General features: G+C 40.0%; 2 protein-coding genes across 2 annotated transcripts; both read right to left on the reverse strand.

The window, feature by feature from the left end:
* Positions 1-4108: 4108 nt before the first annotated feature.
* LOC140828523 (uncharacterized) lies at positions 4109-5483 on the reverse strand. Its single transcript, XM_073191459.1, has 2 exons — positions 5165-5483; positions 4109-5081 (listed from the first exon to the last, which is right to left on the reverse strand). Exons 1-2 carry the CDS (start codon positions 5342-5344, stop codon positions 4452-4454), a joined length of 810 nt encoding a protein of 269 aa, XP_073047560.1. The 5' UTR covers positions 5345-5483; the 3' UTR covers positions 4109-4451.
* Positions 5484-16522: 11039 nt separating this feature from the next.
* Positions 16523-20809, reverse strand: LOC140827752 (ras-related protein RABA5c-like). Its single transcript, XM_073190566.1, has 2 exons — positions 20321-20809; positions 16523-17099 (listed from the first exon to the last, which is right to left on the reverse strand). The coding sequence occupies exons 1-2, from the start codon at positions 20655-20657 to the stop codon at positions 16777-16779; spliced, it is 660 nt and encodes a 219-aa protein (XP_073046667.1). The 5' UTR covers positions 20658-20809; the 3' UTR covers positions 16523-16776.
* Positions 20810-22081: the final 1272 nt, after the last annotated feature.

A 22081-nucleotide genomic window follows, 5' to 3' on the forward strand; every position in this document is an offset into this window, starting at 1 on the left:
CAGAAGCTAAAATTCCCAGTGGGGAATAGAATCGGAGAAGTAAAGGGGGACCAGCCGTCCTCCCGCAAGTGCTACGCGGAAACCGTCAAAGTTGAAAATAAAAGAACCCGACGAAGTGGAGAGAATAGGAGACCAGGGAAGGAGGAGGTGCACTTTACCCAACAGGTATACATGGTGGAGGGAGAGGAGCAGGAGGAAGTAAGCATCTTACCCGGGCAGCCCTTGAAAACAACAAGGATAGCCCGGGATCTTGAGCCAGTAACCCGGGCTCAATTACTACAGTGCCTAACAAAGAATGCGGATATCTTCGCATGGTCCTCATCAGAATTGATAGGGATCTCCCCTCACGTGGCTGAGCACAGGTTAAATATCATCCCGGGCTCCCGGGTAATAAAGCAGAGGAAGAGGCACTTTGGTCTCAAAAAAGACAAAATAATTGCGGAACAGGTGGGAGAATTATTGGAAGCCGGGCAGATCAGAGAGGTCCAATTCCCCACCTGGTTATCCAACGTGGTCTTGGTTCCAAAATCATCCGGTAAGTGGCGAATGTGCGTTGATTTCAGGGACTTGAATAAAGCGTGCCCAAAAGACTGCTACCCCTTGCCCCGGATTGATCAACTGGTGGATTCGACATCGGGGTATGAATTGCTGTGCTTCATGGATGCCTATCAGGGGTACCATCAGATCCCCTTGGCCCGGGAAGATCAGGAGAAGGTTAGCTTCATTACCTCGGGAGGAACCTTTTGCTATGTGGTCATGCCCTTTGGATTAAAAAATGCCGGGGCCACATATCAAAGATTGATGGACAGGATATTCACCAAGCAAGCCGGGCGAAATGTAGAGGTTTACGTGGACGATATCTTGGTGAAATCTCGGACACACAATGAGCTCATCCCAGACCTCGAAGAGACTTTCTCTACTCTCCGAGAGTATGGGGTGAGGTTAAACCCGGCCAAATGCACGTTTGGGGTTAAGAGCGGCAAGTTCCTCGGGTTCATGGTCACCGAGAGAGGAATCGAGGTCAATCCGGATAAAGTCAAGTCTATTACTGAAATGGCATCCCCAAAGTCAGTCAAGGATGTGCAGAGGCTCACAGGGAAAATCGCCGCCTTATCACGTTTCATTTCTCGATCTGCACACCGGAGCTACCCCTTTTTTCAAGCTCTAAGGAAAGCCAAAGAGTTTGGTTGGGATGAAAAATGTGAGAAGGCTTTCGAAGAATTGAAGAATCATCTCGCCGGACTTCCTGTCCTTGAGAAGCCTGGACCCGGGGAGAAACTTTGGGTGTACCTTTCGGCCACTGAGCATGCTGTTAGCTCTGTACTGATCCGAGAGGAAGGTACCGATCAAAGGCCAGTCTACTATGTGAGTCACGCGCTCAAGGGGCCCGAGACCAGATATACGGAGGTAGAGAAGGTGGCCCTAGCTCTGGTGATCACAGCACGGAAACTCCGCCCATACTTCTTGTCCCATCCTATCACTGTGCTGACTAACACCCCTCTCGGGAGAATCATGACTCAGCCCGAGATCTCGGGAAGGCTAGTAAAGTGGACTGTAGAATTGGGAGAATATGACATCGAGTACCAGCCCAGGAAGGCAATTAAGGCCCAGGCCTTGTCAGATTTTATCACCGAGATGATTGTTCCCGAGGCTGGCGGAATTTGGAGAATATTTGCAGACGGGGCCTCCTGTAAAGATGGCAGTGGAGTGGGAGTACTATTGATATCACCCACCGAGGAAAAAATACAGTTGGCAGTGAGGTTGGACTTCCGGGCCTCCAATAATGAAGCAGAATACGAGGCCGTTATCATCGGGATAAAAGCGGCCCGGGAAGTTGGAGCTACCCGGGTCATTATTTATACGGATTCGCAGTTGGTAGCCCAACAAGTAAAAGGAGCATATGAGGCCCGGGAGGATAAGTTTATAAAATATCTGACTATCATCAGAGAATCATCGGCACATTTCACAGATTGGAGCATAGAACAGATTCCCCGAGAGAAAAATACTGAAGCCGATGCCCTGGCAAAAATGGCGGCTTCACTCGCTGATTATCGGGAGCCGGGTATATCTTACCACACTAGCCTGGTATCCTCAGTGGATACCGAGCCTCCTAAAACCCGGGAAGATGATTGGGCCACCCCCATCCTTGACTACATCTCCCGGTCCCATCTACCCGAGGATGCCAAGGAGGCCAGTCAAATCAAAAAGAGAGCAGCTCGTTTTGTTGTGATCAATGACATCCTATACCGGCGGTCTTTCCAAGGTCCCCTTCTCAAGTGTATCTCCGGGGACGAGTCCATTTATGTTCTAAGGGAGATTCATGAGGGCTGCTGCGGAGATCATCTTGGAGCAACCTCCCTGGCTAGGAAGGCTTTGCTCGCTGGATTCTGGTGGCCTACTATGCATCAAGATTCTGCCCGGGTGGTCCGCTCATGTGAGGGATGCCAAAGGTATAGCAACATTAATCACCACCCAACTGCCCTGATGAAGCCTATCCGGGCCTCTTGCCCTTTTGATCAGTGGGGCCTGGATATCGTGGGATCCTTCCCTGTGGCCCGAGCTCAAAAAAAAATTTTGCTCGTAGGGATTGATTACTTCTCTAAATGGGTGGAAGCAGAGCCCCTGGCTAAAATCACGGAGGGAGAGGTTCTTAAATTCCTATGGAAAAATATTGTCTGCAGGTTCGGGATTCCCCGAAAGCTTATATCTGACAACGGCAGGCAATTCCAGGGGAATAAAGTCAGGGCTTGGTGCGAGGAGATGAAGATTACTCAGGCTTTTACCTCAGTTGCTTACCCACAAGCCAATGGGCAGACTGAGGTAACCAACCGCACTATTGTCCAGGCACTCAGAGCTCGATTATACGGAGTTGGAAAAGACTGGGTAGAAGAGTTGCCCAGTGTTCTTTGGGCATACCGTACCACACCTCGAACGGCTACTGGGGAAACACCATTCAGCCTGGTGTATGGTTCTGAAACAGTGCTCCCGGCCGAGATCGGGCAAACCTCAACCCGGGTGCACGCATATCCGGAGGATAATGATAAGGCCCGGGCCAATGAACTCGATCTCATTGAAGAAAGGATAGAAAGAGCGGCAATCAAAATGGAGGCTTATCGGCGTCGGGTGATGAAAACTTATAACCAAAGGGTCCGACATCGGGAATTCCAGATAGGAGATATGGTCCTGAAAAAAGCAAATCCGGCTGGAGATGTTGGCAAGCTTGAGGCCCGATGGGAAGGTCCTTACAAGGTGGTGCGCAAAGTTAGCTCAAGCACTTATTATCTTGAAGATGGGCAAGGCCGTCCTCTCAAAAGGCCCTGGAATGCTTTCCATCTTAAGAAATATTTTCCTTAGAAGTTTTTGTAAATCCCTTGTAAATACTTGGCAATAAAAAGCAAGCTTCAGGAAAGTTTATTTTAAAGGGCCCGGGTGGTACCATGCCCCGGCCTCCCTTCAATTTATTATAAAGGGCCCGGGTGGTACCATGCCCCGGCTTCCCCTCAAACAATTTATAAAGGGCCCGGGTGGTACCATGCCCCGGCTTCCCTTCAATTTATTATTAAGGGCCCGGGTGGCACCACGCCCCGGCTTTCCCTTCAGTTTATTATTAAGGGCCCGGGTGGTACCATGCCCCGGCTTCCCTCCAATTTATTATTAAGGGCTCGGGTGGTACCAAGCCCCGGCTTCCCTTCAATTTATTATTAAGCGCCCGGGTGGTACCATGCCCCGGCTTCCCTTCAATTTATTATTAAGGGCCCGGGTGGCACCACGCCCCGGCTTTCCCTTCAGTTTATTATTAAGGGCCCGGGTGGTACCATGCCCCGGCTTCCCTTCAATTTATTATTAAGGGCCCGGATGGGACCAAGCCCCGGCTTCCCTTCAATTTATTATTAAGGGCCCGGGTGGGACCAAGCCCCGGCTTCCCTTCAATTTATTATTAAGGGCCCGGGTGGCACCACGCCCCGGCTTTCCCTTCAGTTTATTATTAAGGGCCCGGGTGGTACCATGCCCCGCTTCCCTTCAATTTATTATTAAGGGCCCGGATGGGACCAAGCCCCGGCTTCTCTTCAATTTATTATTAAGGGCCCGGGTGGGACCAAGCCCCGGCTTCCCTTCAATTTATTATTAAGGGCCCGGGTGGTACCAAGCTCCGGCTTCCCTTCAGTTTATTATTAAGGGTCCGGGTGGTACCATGCCCCGGCTTCCCTTCAATTTATTATTAAGGGCCCGGGTGACACCACGCCCCGGCTTTCCCTTCAGTTTATTATTAAGGGCCTGGGTGGTACCATGCCCCGGCTTCATGTCAATGTATTACTAAGTTGGAAAGCCCGATTACCTTCCAACACTTGACGGATTCTTCTTATTTACAAAACAAAGACCCAGGGACGAATAGGAGAAATTTCATTAAGGAAAAGTATTACAACTACCAGAGGAAAGAAGTGAAAAAAATATTAAGAAGCAGTCTCTGGCCCCGAGTCCTCCTCCACCTCGGATTCCTCCTCAGCCGGGAGCTCAGCACCGTCCTCGGGCAGGGAGTTAACAGCCCGGGCTAAGTCCAGTATGCCTTTCTTTTCCAGAGGCAGAAGGCCGGCTTCCCTCACTTGCGCTTTGCATTTATTAAAGCCCGCCTTGAAATAAGGAATGGCTTTATTTATCACCAGCTGCTGAAATTCTGCAGTAGCAAGGAAAGCAGCCCGCCACTCCTCTTGTAAAATGGCCCGAGCCTTAAGATCCGCTTCCCGGGCTGCAAGAGTAGCCTCCAGCTCAGCCACCCTCTGAGTGGCCAGCACGAAATTATCCAGGGCAGCCCGTGCATCTAAATCTAACTTTTCAACCCTGGCCTCTGCCTTCTCCAATTGAGCCTTCAGCGAGACGATTTCTGCCCGAGCCTCCCCGAGCTGGCCCTGCAAGCAGTCTATTGTGGTGCTCTGGCCAAGGAGGGCATCCGCATGGAGCCCTTGGAGCTGAACTATGCGGGCCTGGGCCTCATCATGGAGAGCCTGGGCGGAGGCTGCCCGGGCCTCAGTGCTTTTTTGATAAGCACCCATCTTCTCAAAGGCCGCTCTAGCCATTTGCCCGCTCTGGGAATAAACCAAGAAATGCATAAGGAAGAAAGTATACAGATGAAGCAAAGAAGCAGGAGTGGTGGAAAGAAAACACTTACAGCTAGTAGGAGATTGAAACTCTCCATCATCAGATCCCCGGCCTTCGAAGCCAGAAGCATGGTCTCATCGGCAGGAGTTGCCACTCGCTTCAGCGTGTGGAAGCCTATCGACGAACTTCCGGCCGAGAAAATGGTCTCGGGCACTGCGGGGGAGGGGGAAGTAGTGCCATCTGTAGACATTGGCGGGACAAGCCCGGACCCCTGAACCACCCGGGGCTCAACACGGACAAGCTCTTTTGAAGCTTTCCTTTTCTTAGTGGTTTGGAGGGGCCGGTCTGAGGACTCGTCCTCCCCTTCGATTAGAATAACCCCTCGCTCCTTGGGCTCGGAGGTCTTGGCAGTCTGGACGTTAGGAGAGGTACCAGCCTGCCCGGCCTCAGCAGTAGCCAAGGTCCCTTTTTCGACAGGCATCTGGGATGCCAGCTCCTCCTCGACACGGTCTTCAGTAGCCGCCTGGGATGAAGACCCCCGCTGCTCTCGTGCCTTCCTTTCAGCAGCAGCGGCCTTCCGGGCAGCTTTCCTAGCCGCTTTTTCCTCATCCAACTTTTGGGCAAAGGCCTCTTTCATCTCAGCGTCTGCAGGAAATAAAACAGCCCGTTAGATTATGTGATCTACCAAGGGAAAGGCAGCACAATAAGGGTTAGCGAAAGGAACCTACCGGGGCGAAAGGCATCGAACTCTTCGATGATGCGATCGGTAGGCTCCTCCACCCCGGGGCTCAGACCGTAAGTCACCAATAAATTTTCACCAAGGAGGGCAGAGGAGCTATACACCTTACCGCCTACCACCTCCTCACACTGGGTGTAAGAGTCAAGTATGCGGTGGTTCTCAGGAAGACCCGGTTGATCAGGAAGGGTAGAAATAAACCCAGTCGGGCATTCAGGGAGTTTAGCAGGACGAATGTAAAAGAACCGACGTTTCCAGTCCTTGACAGAAGAAGGAATATCTCCGAAAAGTTTATGGTGAGACCGGGTCTTGAACGAAAAGGCGTAATCGCCAATGTAGCAGATAAAGAAAAAATTAAAAAGGCAAGGCTCAAGGGGAATGTCGGGGTGCATGGAGAGGAGGGTGAAAAAACAGGTCATCATCCTAATGGCATTAGGGTGAAATTGGTTGAGAGGAATGCCAAGAAGGGAAGATATCCCAATGAAAAAAGGGTGAAGAGGAAACCTGAGGCCATTGATAACCTGGTCTCGGAAAAAGGTAAGATACCCTTCTGGTGGCTTGTCAGCCCGATCACTGGGACCAGGGATGACAATAGCATGGTCAACAGGGATGGAGCCAAGGATGCGGATCTCCTCGGCGGATTTGGCTCGGAGAGAGCTCACCATGGTAGAAAACCATGGCAAGGGGCCAGAATCAGTAGCCCGGGCAGGAGAAGGAATAGCCCGGGCTAAAGGTTTCGAAGAAGTTACCTTCTTCTTTTTCTTCTGGGGACGGGAGGGCCCAGCTCCGCGAGAAGTTTTAGATTTTTTGAGGGGAGGAAAAGGAAGAGTTGAATTTTGAGGACGAAAAGTAGAAACGGGGGAGGCAGAAATCGGGGGACTATCGCGCAGGGCCTCCGACTCAAATTCCGAGGAGCCCTGATAGATATTACCCGAAGTAGAAGAAGTACGGGAGGAAGACATAATGGAAAAAGGGGAACTTACGCGGTGTTTGGAAGAGAAGTGGTGGTTTGATCGCTGGGGATTGATCGGCAGTATGACAGAGTTGCAGACGCGGAGGCTTAGTGAAAATTGGCGAAAGTAATGACGGGTTGGGGAAGGAGATATATATAGGAGCAGAAAAACGACCTGGGCCGTAGATCTAGCCATGATCCAAAGGTCCGCGTCGGTTCAGAAAAACACACCCGGATCACGGATCTCCGCCGTTGATCTGGGGGGATATGAATGATCAGATTCGCATCGTAAGTCGCACCTAGCAGGTGAAAGGACGTGTAATTATGAAGGTGTCAGATTTATCGGGTCCTCGGGAGACGGAACGTTGCCGACCGTTAGAAAGGAAAAAGGAACACGTGTCATCATGACATCCTACATGTCCCTCAAAAAAGATAACGGGCATGTTACCTCGAACCCGGGAGGTTTGAAGCCCCGGCAAGTCATTTTAAGCCAGGGAGGTTTGAAGCCCCGGCGAGTTATTTTAAGCCCGGGAGGTTTGAAGCCCCGGCGGGTTATTTTAAGCCCGGGAGGTTTGAAGCCCCGGCGAGTTATTTTAAGCCCGGGAGGTTTGAAGCCCCGGCGAGTTATTTTAAGCACGGGAGGTTTGAAGCCCCGGCAAGTTATTTTAAGCCCGGGAGGTTTGAAGCCCCGGCAAGTTATTTTAGACCCGGAAAGTTTTGAAGTTATTTTGAGCCCGGGAGGTTTGAGGCCCCGGCAAGTTATCGTTAGTCCGAAAGGTTTTAAACCCCGGTTTTTTACTTTAAAATCCATAAACTTGAAGGAAGAGCACAAGCGAAGTGCGCAAAATAAAATTTTATTAATAAAATCGGTGAAATATCGCAGTAGCCAGCCTAGAGCCTACATGATCCTCCCAGTCCGACATCCAGCTATGAAGCTCAGGGAGGGGAAGGTTGGCAAAGGACTCGGTAGCGGCAAGCTTGCGCAGCTGTTTCCACTCCTTCCGCAGCATCGCCTGAAGCAGAACTTGATCAGTGGCTAGCTCGGTCACGTGCGTCACATAAAATATCCGTTTGTATCTCCTGGCCAATGCTCTCTGTGGCCTGGTAAAGGCCAGACCGTCTTGGAAGGATTGCACAAGATTATGAATCTTATGCCAAGTGGACATAACTTTCGCCAGAATAAACTCCTCGATGGTCCTCTTCAACGACTCTAAATGAACGCGCGTAGAGGGTGGCAAGTGACCATACGGACTGCTGTTAACAGTAGTTTCACTTGAACTCGGCATGATCGAAACAATCGCTCTCACTTCGCCTTCATCTACTTATTTATAGGCAAAAGGTCGGTAGTCTGGAGGAAACCGAAAAGTTTCCAACCATGTGAAACGACTACGCATTTATGGAGGAGAGATTAATCGCGACCGTTGGTTTAAGCATGCGTGTTGGATCAGGAAACGCCTGGAAAATTGTTCCAGGTAGTCAAAGGGACGCGAACAAATATCAATGTCACAGCGTCATTATTACCTTGGGAAATGGGGCGTCCCTCGTCGGAACTTTAGTATCAAAGATCGAAATTTGTGTAGGGGACACCATACCGAGGGGCGGGAAGTCTTAGGGTATCGGCACTCATCCAAGCCCGGGGAACACGAGTCCCCGGCATTTCATGGAGCCCGGGAAGCCCGAGGCTCCCGCAGGTGATTCACAGCCCGGGGAACGCAAGGCCCCAGCATTGGGGTTATCGCCCGGGAGATATCAAGTCCAGAAGTTTTTAGTAAATTATTTCAGATGGTTTTGCCCCGTTCATGATGTGTCACTGGATTTACAGTGGTTATAAGCCGAGTGGTGATAGAGGAAAAGGAACTAAAATAAATTCTTATTCAACCATATACATTGGCGCATACTACATCGTCATATTTCTCTTCTATTACAATTATTCGTATCTTCAACCAAGCCGACAGCGGGGGAGTGGAGCCTTGCATGAAGCTGGAAGAGCCGAGAATGTTCTTCAGGAGCTTCAATTCCTTCCGAAGCATCAGCTGATATACATGACCATCCGTGAAGATGTCCACCCACTCAGCTAAGTGTAGTTGTTTGCGCACTTTCCTTAGTTTGGATGCCAGGGCAGGAGTGGTGGCTTCCCCGGAATCGTAAAGAAGTTTCAGTTCTTGAAGCTCTTCCCAATAGCCAAGAACTTCGTTCAGTACTTCATCTTCTATGATGGACTTTTGAACTTCCAGATTGGGCTCCCTAAGGGCATCGGTCATCCCGGGAGTTCTCGAGCTGCTAGCATCGGCCATATTTATGGAAGTAATTAGCAAGGGATAGGGGATACCAGATATATATAGGAAAGAGGAATATATCCCGATCGTTGATTCTCGAATATATCTACGGCTAGGGTGAATATTGGAAGTTGCGCAGGGTAGGCGAAAAGACAGGCGTCAATGTCGAGATATTGTAACAGCCCTCGAAACGCGGAACGTTGAAAATAAATTTGAATTTTAGGGCTTACGACGACATCAGCAAGGGTATCCACATCTGCAGAGTCATAGAAGACTCCTGTATCACCAGGAGAACATCTTTTATTAATCGGGACAGCGAGATAGACTCTAGCCCGACTTTTTTAGGAGGGAGTGGTGATGCCCCCAAGAGAACCCGGGCCCGGGTATGGACCCTGACCCGGAAGGTTCTCGAACTCGGGCAAGATCAGAACGGGGAAAAGATATTGAAGTACAATTACCTTCAGTGACCTGGTGGGAAGGACGCCCGGGGAGTAATCAGCTAATATCCGGGGTAAAAACTTCCCGGCTCAAGAAACACCTCAGAGGCACTCGGGTGGAAAACACCCGAGAAAAAGACGCATTCTCTCCTTGATCACCACGTCTTCCTGACATCGCGGAGCCTATTTTACCCCATTCCATGACCAGGTCAACTCTTAGTACGTGTCCCACTACTTGACAACGTGGCCCATGACCCCGAATCATGGACCACTATCCGAATTCGGCGGGTAAGTCATCTACCTGCCTCATCTATAAAGACCCCCCGTAAGTACTACAGAGGAGGTAACTCTTTTTGGAATACTCACAAGCACTCACAAATATTCTTACTCCCTCTAAGTTTTCCTTTGCGTACATTACTGACTTGAGCGTCGGAGTGGATACGCCGGAACAACTTCCGGCGCTTCCCTAACGTTCTGTGTTTTCAGGGTTATTACTCAAATCATCCCGGGCACTGTCCTCCAGGTGACAGGGAACTCAACCACCCCGGACCATCAGTCACTTGCAAGAACATCCGCACATATATCCAAACACTTGACTTGGCAAATCGCCCACCCGGCTATTACCCGATTTGCCCGGTTGACATCATATATATATATATATATATATATATATATATATATATAAATATATATTTTGCTCTTGAAAGGTCTAATCAAATATAGTACATAAAGGTCTAATCAAATATAGTACATATATTTAAATAAAATTCATAATTTTTTCCAAGCTAAATAAAAAAATTTATATTTATGTTTGATAGTAAGGCTTTTTAACCGTTTGTACCACATTCTATAATAAATTAATAAAATGAAGTAAAAAAAAATAGTATGTCAAAGTAACAAGTCACGCCTTAGTATGTCAAAGTAACGTGTCACGCCTCTTACGCCTCTTCACGTTACTTTGACATACTAAGGCGTGACACGTTACTTTGACATACTAAAGCGTGACACGTCATTTTTTTAAAAAATGGCGTGACTTGCTTAATTTTTTTTTTTAAATAAAGCAAGTCACGCCATCAAGTCACGCCATCTCAAATGGCGTGACTTGCTTAATAAATCTTTTTTACTTACATTTTCCTTTTTTTAAAATAATAATAATAATAATAATAATAATAATAGTAGTAGTGATTTACTTTAATTATTTCACGTCTCATCACCTGAATTGAAGGCAATGGCTGCAACAAGCACATGCAATATTAAAGCTGCATAATATTTTTTTAATGCAAGTCGCGCCAAATGAGATGGCGTGACTTGCATAATTTTTTTAAAAAAAAATCAAGTCTTATGGCATTTCTTGATAGATATATATTTCTTTTCTTTTATTAAAAAATGTTAGAAAAAAATTAATTTAATTATTTAAACGAAACAAATTTTTATCGTCTATCGATGCAATCTAAAAAAGATGGTCAAATGCTGCAAAGCCATGTGATATTTATTTATTGATAATTGGATGGTAGTCTGTAAAATCTTTTTTGGAAGCATCCGTCTACTTTGCCTATATAATACGAATAGTTGTGCTTTAAGTTTTTCTCATTTTCATTTCGAGTAAGTTGTCTTAATTTTTTTTATGTAATTTGTTTATTGGATTGACTCAAATTTTGAGTTAATTTAATTTTTTTGCAGGTAAATTTGATTCAACCATCAATATAAGGTATGTATATTTATATAATTATTTATATTAAGTATTAAATTTATAAAAAAGAATTATTATTCATGTTAAAATATAATTTATATATTATGTTGATTTATTTTTTTTGCAATTATAAAAATTGATATTTAAAAATCATTTATTATGATAAGCTTATCATTATTATTGTTATTTGTTTAGGAAATGTTTAAAATTTAATCCAATGAGATGTTTGGACTTGTTTAATATTTTTTTAAAGCAAGTAATGCTAATTAATTGGGCATAAGTTGCTTAAATTTTTTAAAAAAAATATGTAAAAGCAAGTCACGCCAATTAATTGGGCGTGACTTGCTTAATTTTTTTTAATTTTTTTTTAATGCAAGTCACGCCTATTAATTGGGCGTGACTTGCTTTTAATTTTTTTTTAAAAAAAAATTAAATTTTTTTAAAGCAAGTCACGCCCAATCAATGTGAGTGACTTGCTTAATTTTTTTAAAAAAAAATTAAAGCAAGTCATGCCAATTAATTGGGCGTGACTTGCTTTTTTTATATATAAAAAAAACAAGTCTCGATAATTGAATAGACGTGACTTGAAAAAAAAAATTTATTGTTGAAGAACCATCTTACGTAAAGAATGACAAAAAGTTTTATTAATTATTGACATATGTTTGTTTGAATTTTTTTAAATTTTACAGAAAAAAAACGTTAAAAAAATGTTAATTGTAATTCGTGTGTTAGAGTGATATGATTTTTTGTAATTATTTTTTAAAAAATAGATTCTTATTAATTATTGACATATGTTTGATTATACATTTTTTTAACTTGAATAATTATTTTTTTAAAAAATACGCTATCCGCTAATTATGAGTCACGATAATGTTATATGTTTATTTTGTTGGTTATTGTTAATTTTTATAATGTTCTTATAATCATATGTTAGGATAAAACTAATTTTAAATATACTATGTTTTGTATTTATATTTTTGTCAACTTGTTTGTCTTAAAAAACCGTTGATCCTACTGTTCTTTATCATGTTGATCCTACTGGACCTGTTACATGCTGGACCAGTTGATACATGTTGGACCTATAGGATGTCGTTACATGCTGGACATGTTGATCATACTATTCTTTATCAGCAACAAACAAATATATCTAATTTTATTGCGCCTAACAATTTGGATAACACCCTAAGAGTGTGTCGATCAGATAATTTAATTAGGGAATTGTGGAAAAGTGGTATACTACACCGTCGTGTCAGATCATATCCAAACGAAATGGGCTTTTACGGCACCCTCTTATGTGGTGATTGTGTTTATGATAATCATTTGATAACCGCTCTTGTGGAACGATGGCGCCGAGAAACTCATACTTTCCACCCGCGAATTGGCGAGGCCACAATCACGCTACAAGATGTTGCGTTAATTTTGGGGCTAAATGTTGATGGTGATCCTCTCATCGGGACTGATGTATCTTGCAAGTTAGTGTATGGCAGGTTTATTGTTATGAATGATTAGGTTTTATGCCACTTCAGGCAGACTTCAGATCCAATATTTTAAATTTGAATACTCTGTACTTGCATTGTACACAAACAATAATTGATGAAAACAATAAAGATATAGAAGAGGCACAATACTCCCAATGTGTTGCGATTTTGGTTATCGGTGGTTGTATATTACCTGATTCTGAAGGTTGTGCGGTCAAACTGTTGTACTTGCATTTACTGCAAGATATGCATAAATACTTGCATATTTATATCATGAATTGTATTCTGCATCTGGGTCAGGAAAACAAGAAATCGCAGGCCCTTTATACATATTGCAGGTATATTTATTACAATTTTTATTTCAATAAATATTCCTTTTTATACACATTTATTAAACTCAATTGTTTTGTAGATTTGGGCATGATCAAGAATGATTCCTCTATGTCCTGACCGCATAGGATACAACCTCATCGCTCGACCTGAAAATGAAAACAACGGTGATAATATTCTTCCAACTCCGCCATATGGAGCATGGTAATAAATTCAACATATGATATAAAATTAATAACGTCATCTGTATTTTATAGTACTACGAATTTAATGTGCATACAGATGGAAAAATGTATTTATGTGGACAAATACACCTACACATTCTGTGCGAATCATTCATGATGTACTCGACAAGATGAGAGATTTGCAGGTGTTTACATTACATAAATATAAATTTCGTATATGTCACATATTATCACTTGAGTGCATGATTCGTTTTTTCATTATTGTAGTTCAAATGGCTTGTTTACGACCTCGAAGCTGTGGATGTTTTGTCATTGCCCTTAGAATGTAGACATCCCAATCTCTGGCAAAGTGCGTGACCATTGATATGTTTTCACATTGTGGAGATGCATCGCCCAAATCGAGTTCTTCGGCAATTTGGAATGTCACAAAACATTCCAATATCATCACTTGATAGAGATTATTTACATGAATGCTCAAGACGAGGACACAAAAATTACGATTGGGTCAAACATCATAGACTGATGGTGGTAAGTGCTTGTTAAACAATTTATTTTCAAGACTTTGCATTATTCTATTACAATTTATTATGTATGTGTTTGATAAGTTTTTTCTTTTTATTTTATATTAGAGAGATGAGGCATCAATTTTAAAGAATTTGTTTGGAGGACTCTCTGTTGACGATCAACCGCGTGAAGCATTAGCCGAAGTTGTTAAAAATACTATCCAGACCGGTGACTTACTGTATGAATGTCCTTCAGAATTGAGGTACGTCATATAAGGATAGACCGACAGGAGGGGACAGATAACGATAATGCATCGGGTCGGTGTTCAAGATTTGAAATGACTTCAAAAGGATATGCATGTATACGATCACCGGTGTCGGTATGAGATGGACCAATATCAGCAAACGTGGCATTTTCGTCTTCATGCTCATCCTCATCTGTTTCACTTGCAGTTGTATCAGGTTCAGTAAATATTTCGGTGGCGTGCTGGTGAACATCTAATGACAGCTCACGTGATCTTTGTTCATCGGGTACGACAGGTGTCAATACATGACTCGATCCACTAGGATGCACACTCGGTGAACAATCGAAACCTGCATGATTTGTGTTAACCGAGTACCATCCTTTTGCACCAGAATCCCATCCTCGTGTGGAAATCGGCCAGTTAACATTTTCTTCTACGGTGCCCAGTAATATACCGATCCCATCCCCCAGTCCAATCATCCGAATTAAATTGATTTTCATCTATTGGTTTGAAAAAAGCATTAGCGGAAGTACCGACTTCATCATTAAATCCCATTGAATTGAACCCTTCAGTTATACATGTAATGTATGACTCAGGAACCTCAAGATGTACATTATGCTCGACGAAATCCGTTTCGATATACAATTCAACACTTCGCATTTCGTTAATAGAATCCAGCATAAACTGTTAATTGTTGTCATCATTGATGTCAAGATGCATTTCTACACAATGTGACTTATCCATGTAGGAATATTTTGTTGACAATTTTAAGTGAAATTTTGATTTTTCAATATTTGTCCGACGGTACACTACTTCCTTCAATTCATGAAAATTAATAGATCTTGATATTCGTGTTGCCAATAATGCAATGGTACTATATTTTACAGTGTGATGTCCTATAATAACTTTATCACCTACGAATAAAACCACCGGCACACTGTACATTCCTATAAAATAAAATTCAATAGGTCACATAGAACAAAAATGTGATAACAAATTTTTTATATTATAATTGAATAGTAAAATCATTTAAATGTACACTTTTATAATAACCATTTTTTTAATAATAATAATAATAATAATAATAATAATAATATTTATATTAATTCTGTACAATAAATAAACTGTCATATTAAATACGAATAAAATTAATAGTAAAATCATACTACATATTTTTATTTAATAAAGTAAGAACAAAAAAAATATTTATAATAATAGATTTTTTATTATTTGTGTAAAATAAATCAACTGTAATACTTAATTTTTTTATAGCATGCCTAAATAAAACAAACAACAACAATAATTATAATTATAATAATTATTGTTACTCTAAAATAAAAAAAAATCTTATTTTTTTATTTTTATTTTATAAGTTAATAATAATACAAATAATAATAAAATAATAAGTTTTCACAATATACTTATGAAATAAATTAATCACACAAATTATTTTGTGTACAATATATTAAGAACAAAAATATAAAATTTATAATAATAAATTTTATGTCATTTGTATAAAATAAATTAACTGTAATATTTAATTTTTTATATGCTACTTATATAAAACAACAACATCAATAATAATTATAAATATAAGTATTATTATTTTCTAAATAAACGTTGATTAGTATTTTAAATTACAAAATTTGTATTTTTTAGTTGTATCTTACAAGTCAATAATACTACAAATAATAATTTTTATAATAATATATTTTCATTCTACGCATGTCAACTACATTAATAAGAAATGAAATTAATTTTTAATATTTATTTGTATTTAAATAGTTAAGAATAAAATTAACAATAATCAAAACTTTATCTACAAAAAATAATTACAAATAAATTATTTATCAATTTCAATCAAACTACAAAATTTAAATTGGAGTATAAGTATCTCGTATGTGGAAAAAGAAATTGATATTGAGTAGCTTCAACAATTATATATATTCAACATTGAAAGAAAATGTATCGCTTCAATGAGCCGAAACAATTTGAAGAACACTTTAAAAAAATTTCAGACCAACGAAGAATGATGATAAAAAATGTTCTCTATACGTTAATCGATTTTGTAAGCAATTTTTCAATATTCGGTCAAAAACACGCCATTTAACAGGACGTGTTAATTGATTTGAACTGATACATCTCATCACTCTGTCACCGCAAATTATTTTGCGCTGCTCGTGACATTGAAGTTACGCCATCTTGGATGGTGTGATTTTTTGATCGAAAAACTCACGCCATCTTCGTTGGCGTAATACAATATATTATCAACCTTCTTCCCCATACGTTATTTATTCTATTTCTTCTTCTTCTTTTTTCGCGGTAAACAGTGAATAAGCCCTCTGATAGTACATATATTTTAAAAAAAGTCATATTTTGCCCCAAGCAAAATAAAATTTATATTTACATGCGCATGAAGGGAAAACAAAAGATTGTTTCATCTCTTCAATACATGAGCATATATTTCGGGTAGCTTGAAAACCATAATTTTCGGGTTTCGGTTTCGGTTTCCAGGCCGAACCTACGCTCACACATAACATCTAAGATGAAAACCTATTATTGTTAAAATAACAACTAATGAGGGGAAAAAATCAAATAAACGACTTAACAGACACCAAAATTCAAAAAACAATGAGTATCAACCTGTGTGATATACATTTCCAGAACATGAAAATATAATTTGAACCAATAATTTGCTCTCAGTATTGGACCATTGATATATATTTTATCTTTATAAAATCCCACTATAAATAATACATAAAACAAGAAGTTGATGAACTGAATAAAATAAAGAAACCAACCTTAAGAATGCAAACGGTTTGTACAAATTTGAGAATTAAACAGATTCATTCACCGGGAACAACAAGAGTAGGATCCTCCTGTCTGCTTTGATCCATCATTGCCATCACTGACTAAGGAAACCCTATTAACCGATAACTCTGCTTTGTATGAGTCGGAATTCAAGACTTTCCTGCTGACATTGTTATAAATCTCGCGAATAACAATCTCAAAAGCCTTGTTAACATTTGTCGAGTCCAGTGCCGATGTTTCCATGAAAAACAAACCTTCTGATTCTGCAAGAATTTTGCCTTCCTCCACACTGATGTCTCTGATATTCTCCAAATCACACTTGTTTCCCACGAGCATCTTTGCGACTGTTGTATCTGAATGAGCTGCATGAAGAGGATCACTGAGATTTAGCTACAGAGAGGGATGAAAAAATGTAGCAATTTGACATGCACATATAAATGAAGTTGTAAATGAAGTATATGAAACGAGGAAAGCTAAGCGCAGAATAAATAACATCAATGAAACAGTGTGCCGATGGTTTTCTTGGGTGTAAATATTATTTCTAGTTGTCTAATTGTCTTTTTTCCATCAAGCAGAAGATTATTGAAATTTAACTATTATACTTAAAACACTAATACTGAAGGGAATTAGCTAGACATAGTCTCCATCCAACTTATCTAGGCTACGAGTCACCCTGTAGGAATGGCTACATAAATGCGCATGATGGTTCTAGCTTATAGATTAATCATGAAGCTACCACATAATATATTAAACCTCCAGTAATAAACAGCTTGAAAAACTTTTTCTAAGATAGCATCAAACGCTGGCTGCAAGATTACTGATGTTAATCACTGGGAAAGTTACAAACCTATATGCAACACATTTGACAAAGATGTGCTATGGACTGAATCTCAATCGCAGAATCTTCTCACAAAGGAAGTATAGAATAAAACTTCAAGAAGTAAGCCCGATTGAAAACTTGAGATAAGCTACAGCATATTGACAACCAAATATGATAATAAATCAAGATATAACTCAACAGACAAACACTGGATAATTTGTATGTTCTATTTATCCATTGAGGAAGTCCCCACTAATCTGTCATGTTTTCAAATGGCAAATCTCTTTCACAGCTGAGGGTATCATGTAAAAGCAATAACATAATACCACTAACCCACAATCACCACTTCTAAGGACATAAATGTGAAGATGCTGAATTTCAACTCTAACCTAAAAACATGCCAACTCAAAATAGCATATAGACAAGTGGATGGAGGAGTATAAGCCATAACCTTCCCCTTCTCACAGAAGGGATGACACAGATTCTTACATTCATTTTATACCAAGTCTCCAAATCTCAAGACTTGTTGCTTAATGCCTAAAAAGAAATTGCAGTCAGTCTCAATGTTAACTTATAATTACGAAGACAAGATGATTAGATCATACCAAATATAACAATTTACCTACTTCGTATCCATGTCTCGACTATTCTAGCTGTTGGCTAGCATTAGGTATATAAACAATGCTCCAAGAGACATGTTAGGATTTGTGGTTAAGATTAATTAGGAAGCTCTCCCATTTATTCAACTATTGACACAAATGCTAATTCCAAGAATATAATTTTTTTTGCATTTGCATTTGCATTAAATTTTTTAAAATATTCTCCCTTGACACCGTGTGATAACATGCGGAAAGGCAAATAGTGAATGAAAGAGATTTCATTGAATAAAAATAATTTCTCTCTGTCTCATGATTAAGAATTTTGAAGGGCTGGTGTGTATGGTATTTGAATGGGAGTGATCAACGGGGATCGCATGGGACACACTTTTGGGTGGAAATATTCTACTTAAAGTCCTATAAAATGTAGACTTAGCAGACACTGCAGCAAAGGTCTTATATAATTGTACAACAAAAGAAAAGCCACAACTTGTTTAGGAAAACTGTAATGCAACAACTGATAAGTTGCAACTGATCTGTAACACAATACATTTATAAACAATAATATGCTCTATTAACCTTAAATTTTATAAATTCACGTTGTCCACTATTAATCAGGGTAAAGAGGTATTTTAGAGAATTGGAACAAACCAACCAACCAAGAGACTAACTATTATTCCACATAACTCTTCCTTAATAACCTGGTAGAGACAAAGAAAGTATTACCTCGGTCAAACGCTTCTATTACTACCATATTTTGTGATTGAAATTGGCTAAAACTTTCAAATCAAACGACTGCATGCAAGATCTTGTAGATGAAAACAAGGCAGCCCACTCTTTCGCAACAATAGCTTCATTGTATGTACGATGTAGGAGAACTTATAAGCCAGAATTGTGCAGCACGTTTAGCTTACGGTGAATGATTTAACCATGTGATTTGTTTAGCAGGGAAAAAAAAGCTTTCTGATTGATGACAAAACAAAAATTGAAATGACTTTCCCCGTTACGTCATATTCTTCTACTCTTGTAATAGAAAAATTGGAAATAATATAAGTATCAAATAATAGAAATTGTAACGCAGCCACATCTAATTAATAATACATTTTACCAAAAACGTACTCAGGTCAAATACAAGTAAAATTTAGTCACACCACAAATTTGGAATTCAGAAATAACCACCAAAACTAAATAAATGAGATATAGCTGCCATTTCTGTTCAAGATACTGATTAGAAAATTAAAATCTAACACGTTTATCATAAGCCATTCAAGTACGAGATCAACAAGATACATAAGATTGCATAAATATCACAGCAACCATTGTACATGTGTAAAATGCAGTATAACAGCTTGCAAACCAAAAGAATGTATACCAAGAATGTGCTTAAAAATAAACCAATTCAATTTTTGAACAGAATTATGCAGATCAAAACATAATTACACAATTTTTTTTCTCAACATAGAAATGACATGCTCAGTAAAAGTTACATCTTTTGATTTACAGTCAACACGGTCGAGCAATAAAAATTATATCTTGATCGTTTTAACCTTGGTTCCCTTCCAAAATAAACAAATAGATAAACCCATCAAGAAAAAAACTAGCAAAGCACAAGTGACAAGGTACAGAAAATCTACAACATCTGCACTTCATATCCTTATAAAATGTTTAGTCAATCTGAAGGGTGATTGAATTTTGGTCCCGGGAAGAACGGGAAATGATATTCAATTTCAGGTTTCCAGTAAATTTACTCAAATCCCACATTTATGAGATAACAGTAAAACGAAAACCTTTTCACTCCAAACAGATCCCATCATCGATTATCCTCTGATCATATAATCAAGTGAAATTTCATTTTAATATCAAACGCGGTAAAAAGATCCCTTAATTTAAAAACCAAATTCCACCAATTTAGTATATCGACAACGAGCAAAAGTTGTTGTTCCTTTTTTCTTTTTTAAAAAAACCTGGGCAATAGTTAGGAATTTAGCTCTAAATTCACCGACTTTAATGGAATTTTGTCGGAACCAAAACTTTCTAGTCAATTTCAAATTCCTACAGGTCCAAAACCTAAATTTCGGCGAAATCGATTCAAATCCTTGGACGCCAAACACGAAGTGAAAATTCCAAAATTAGCTAAAACAATTAAAACAAGCTTAGAAAAACATACTCTTGAGCTCATCCAGCCACCTAGTGATACTATCAAAAGTCGACCTCCTGCTGATATCATACACCACAAGCGCCCCAAACGCGCCGCGGTAGTACGCCGAAGTGACGGCCCGGAACCTTTCCTGCCCGGCGGTGTCCCAAATCTGAGCCTTCACTTCTTTTCCATCGATCTCAATTGTCTGGGTCTGAAACTCAACACCGATCGTAGCTTTCGAATGCATGTTGAACTCATTCCTCGCGTAGCGCGACAACAAATTCGATTTCCCGACGGCAGAGTCCCCGATTATCACGATCTTGAACAAGTACTCCTCGCCCTCGTCATCCGATGAAGAACCCATTTCAATTCTTCGATATTTTTGGGAATTATGATTGTAAAATTGAGATTGTGGGGGATTGAAAAGGTTGAAGATCGAGCTGGCAGGGGATGACAGAGAGACAGGAAATCGTGAGTCGTGGTAGTGGGTTTTAATGACACTGATGGTTGATGGCTGTCTTCATAACGGTCTCTCGTAAGTCATATCTTTTATTTCCCATTATAAAAATATATATCAAAAGTAGATTTTTTGTGAAAGAATCTCACGAATCATTATTTTTGAGACATGTCAATCATACCGATATTCACAATAAAAAGTAATATTCTTAGCACAAAAAATAATAATTTTTCATAAATGACTCAAATAAAATATCTGTGTCAAAAAATACGACCCTTGAAATCGTCTCACACAAGTTTTTGTCATATAACAAAATAACTCACATTTCTATTCAAGCTATTTTAGTACTTTAACTTATCAAATATAAATTTACTTTTTAAAAAAAAAAATTAATATTTTTTGACTCGACATCCACATAATATAAATTTGATGATGAAATCAATTTTTTAAAAAAATATCCGACCACAATGTATAGAAACAAGTTATTTACGGAATAAACTTAAAAATAGATATATTATTGAATCACATTCATGACGATCAGATTTCGAATAACTTAATTCGGAGTGGGTCTCATGTGGCCTACCCATATTCACAATAAAAAGTTATACTCTTAGTATTAAAAGTAATACTTTTTCATGGATGACCCAAATAAATATCATTCTCACAAAATACGATCCGTGAGACCGTCTCACACAAGTTTTTGTTCTTAATCTGACTCAACATCAACGATGTATTCAATTCAATCTCGATTATGTTCCAGATCAAATCGGACCAGATTCGAGCAAGTTTTAGACGGATCCATTGCGATAAACCGCATCTCTACTTAATTTAAAAGATGACCTCTAAATGAAAGAAATACCAGTTATATCACATTAAATTATACGTGCAAGAGTTGCATTTTTGTGGACATGAACCGACACATGATAAAATTTATGTTAGCTGTTATTATTTATCGAAAATAGCTCTTCAACCACATGATTGGTGGATAAAGCTAAATGAATACGTCATTAATTACACACACACTATATATATATATAGAAATATAGAAAAAGGAAAATAATGAAAATAATGTTGCACACTCTTCTTGAAAGAAACAAAACCGGATTAAAAATTAATAATGTCCTACCCCCAATTCGGTAGTTAGAATGATAAGATACTGTGGACATCTATTAAGACATCAGATTAAGGATGACAATTTTTCTCATGGGGTCCCGATTCGGTAGTTAGAATGATAAGATACGACAGACATCTATTAAGACATCAGATTAAGGGTGACAACTTTTCCTATGAGTTTGGAACCATATGGGGAAAACCCGAAACGGGGATGGAGA

This window comes from Primulina eburnea, chromosome 3 (assembly GCF_022965805.1).
Source record: "Primulina eburnea isolate SZY01 chromosome 3, ASM2296580v1, whole genome shotgun sequence".
NCBI classification, from domain to species: domain Eukaryota; kingdom Viridiplantae; phylum Streptophyta; class Magnoliopsida; order Lamiales; family Gesneriaceae; genus Primulina; species Primulina eburnea.

Bases quoted from the DNA above. Each gene is read 5' to 3' on its own strand.
- LOC140828523 (XM_073191459.1), bottom strand. From the start codon at position 5,344: ATGTCTACAGATGGCACTACTTCCCCCTCCCCCGCAGTGCCCGAGACC. The intron at 5,082-5,164 runs GTAAGTGTTTTC...GTTTATTCCCAG, and splicing joins GTTTCAATCTCCTACTAGCT to AGCGGGCAAATGGCTAGAGC.
- LOC140827752 (XM_073190566.1), bottom strand. From the start codon at position 20,657: ATGGGTTCTTCATCGGATGACGAGGGCGAGGAGTACTTGTTCAAGATC. The intron at 17,100-20,320 runs GTATGTTTTTCT...CTCTTCATGCAG, and splicing joins GTGGCTGGATGAGCTCAAGA to CTCATTCAGATACAACAGTC.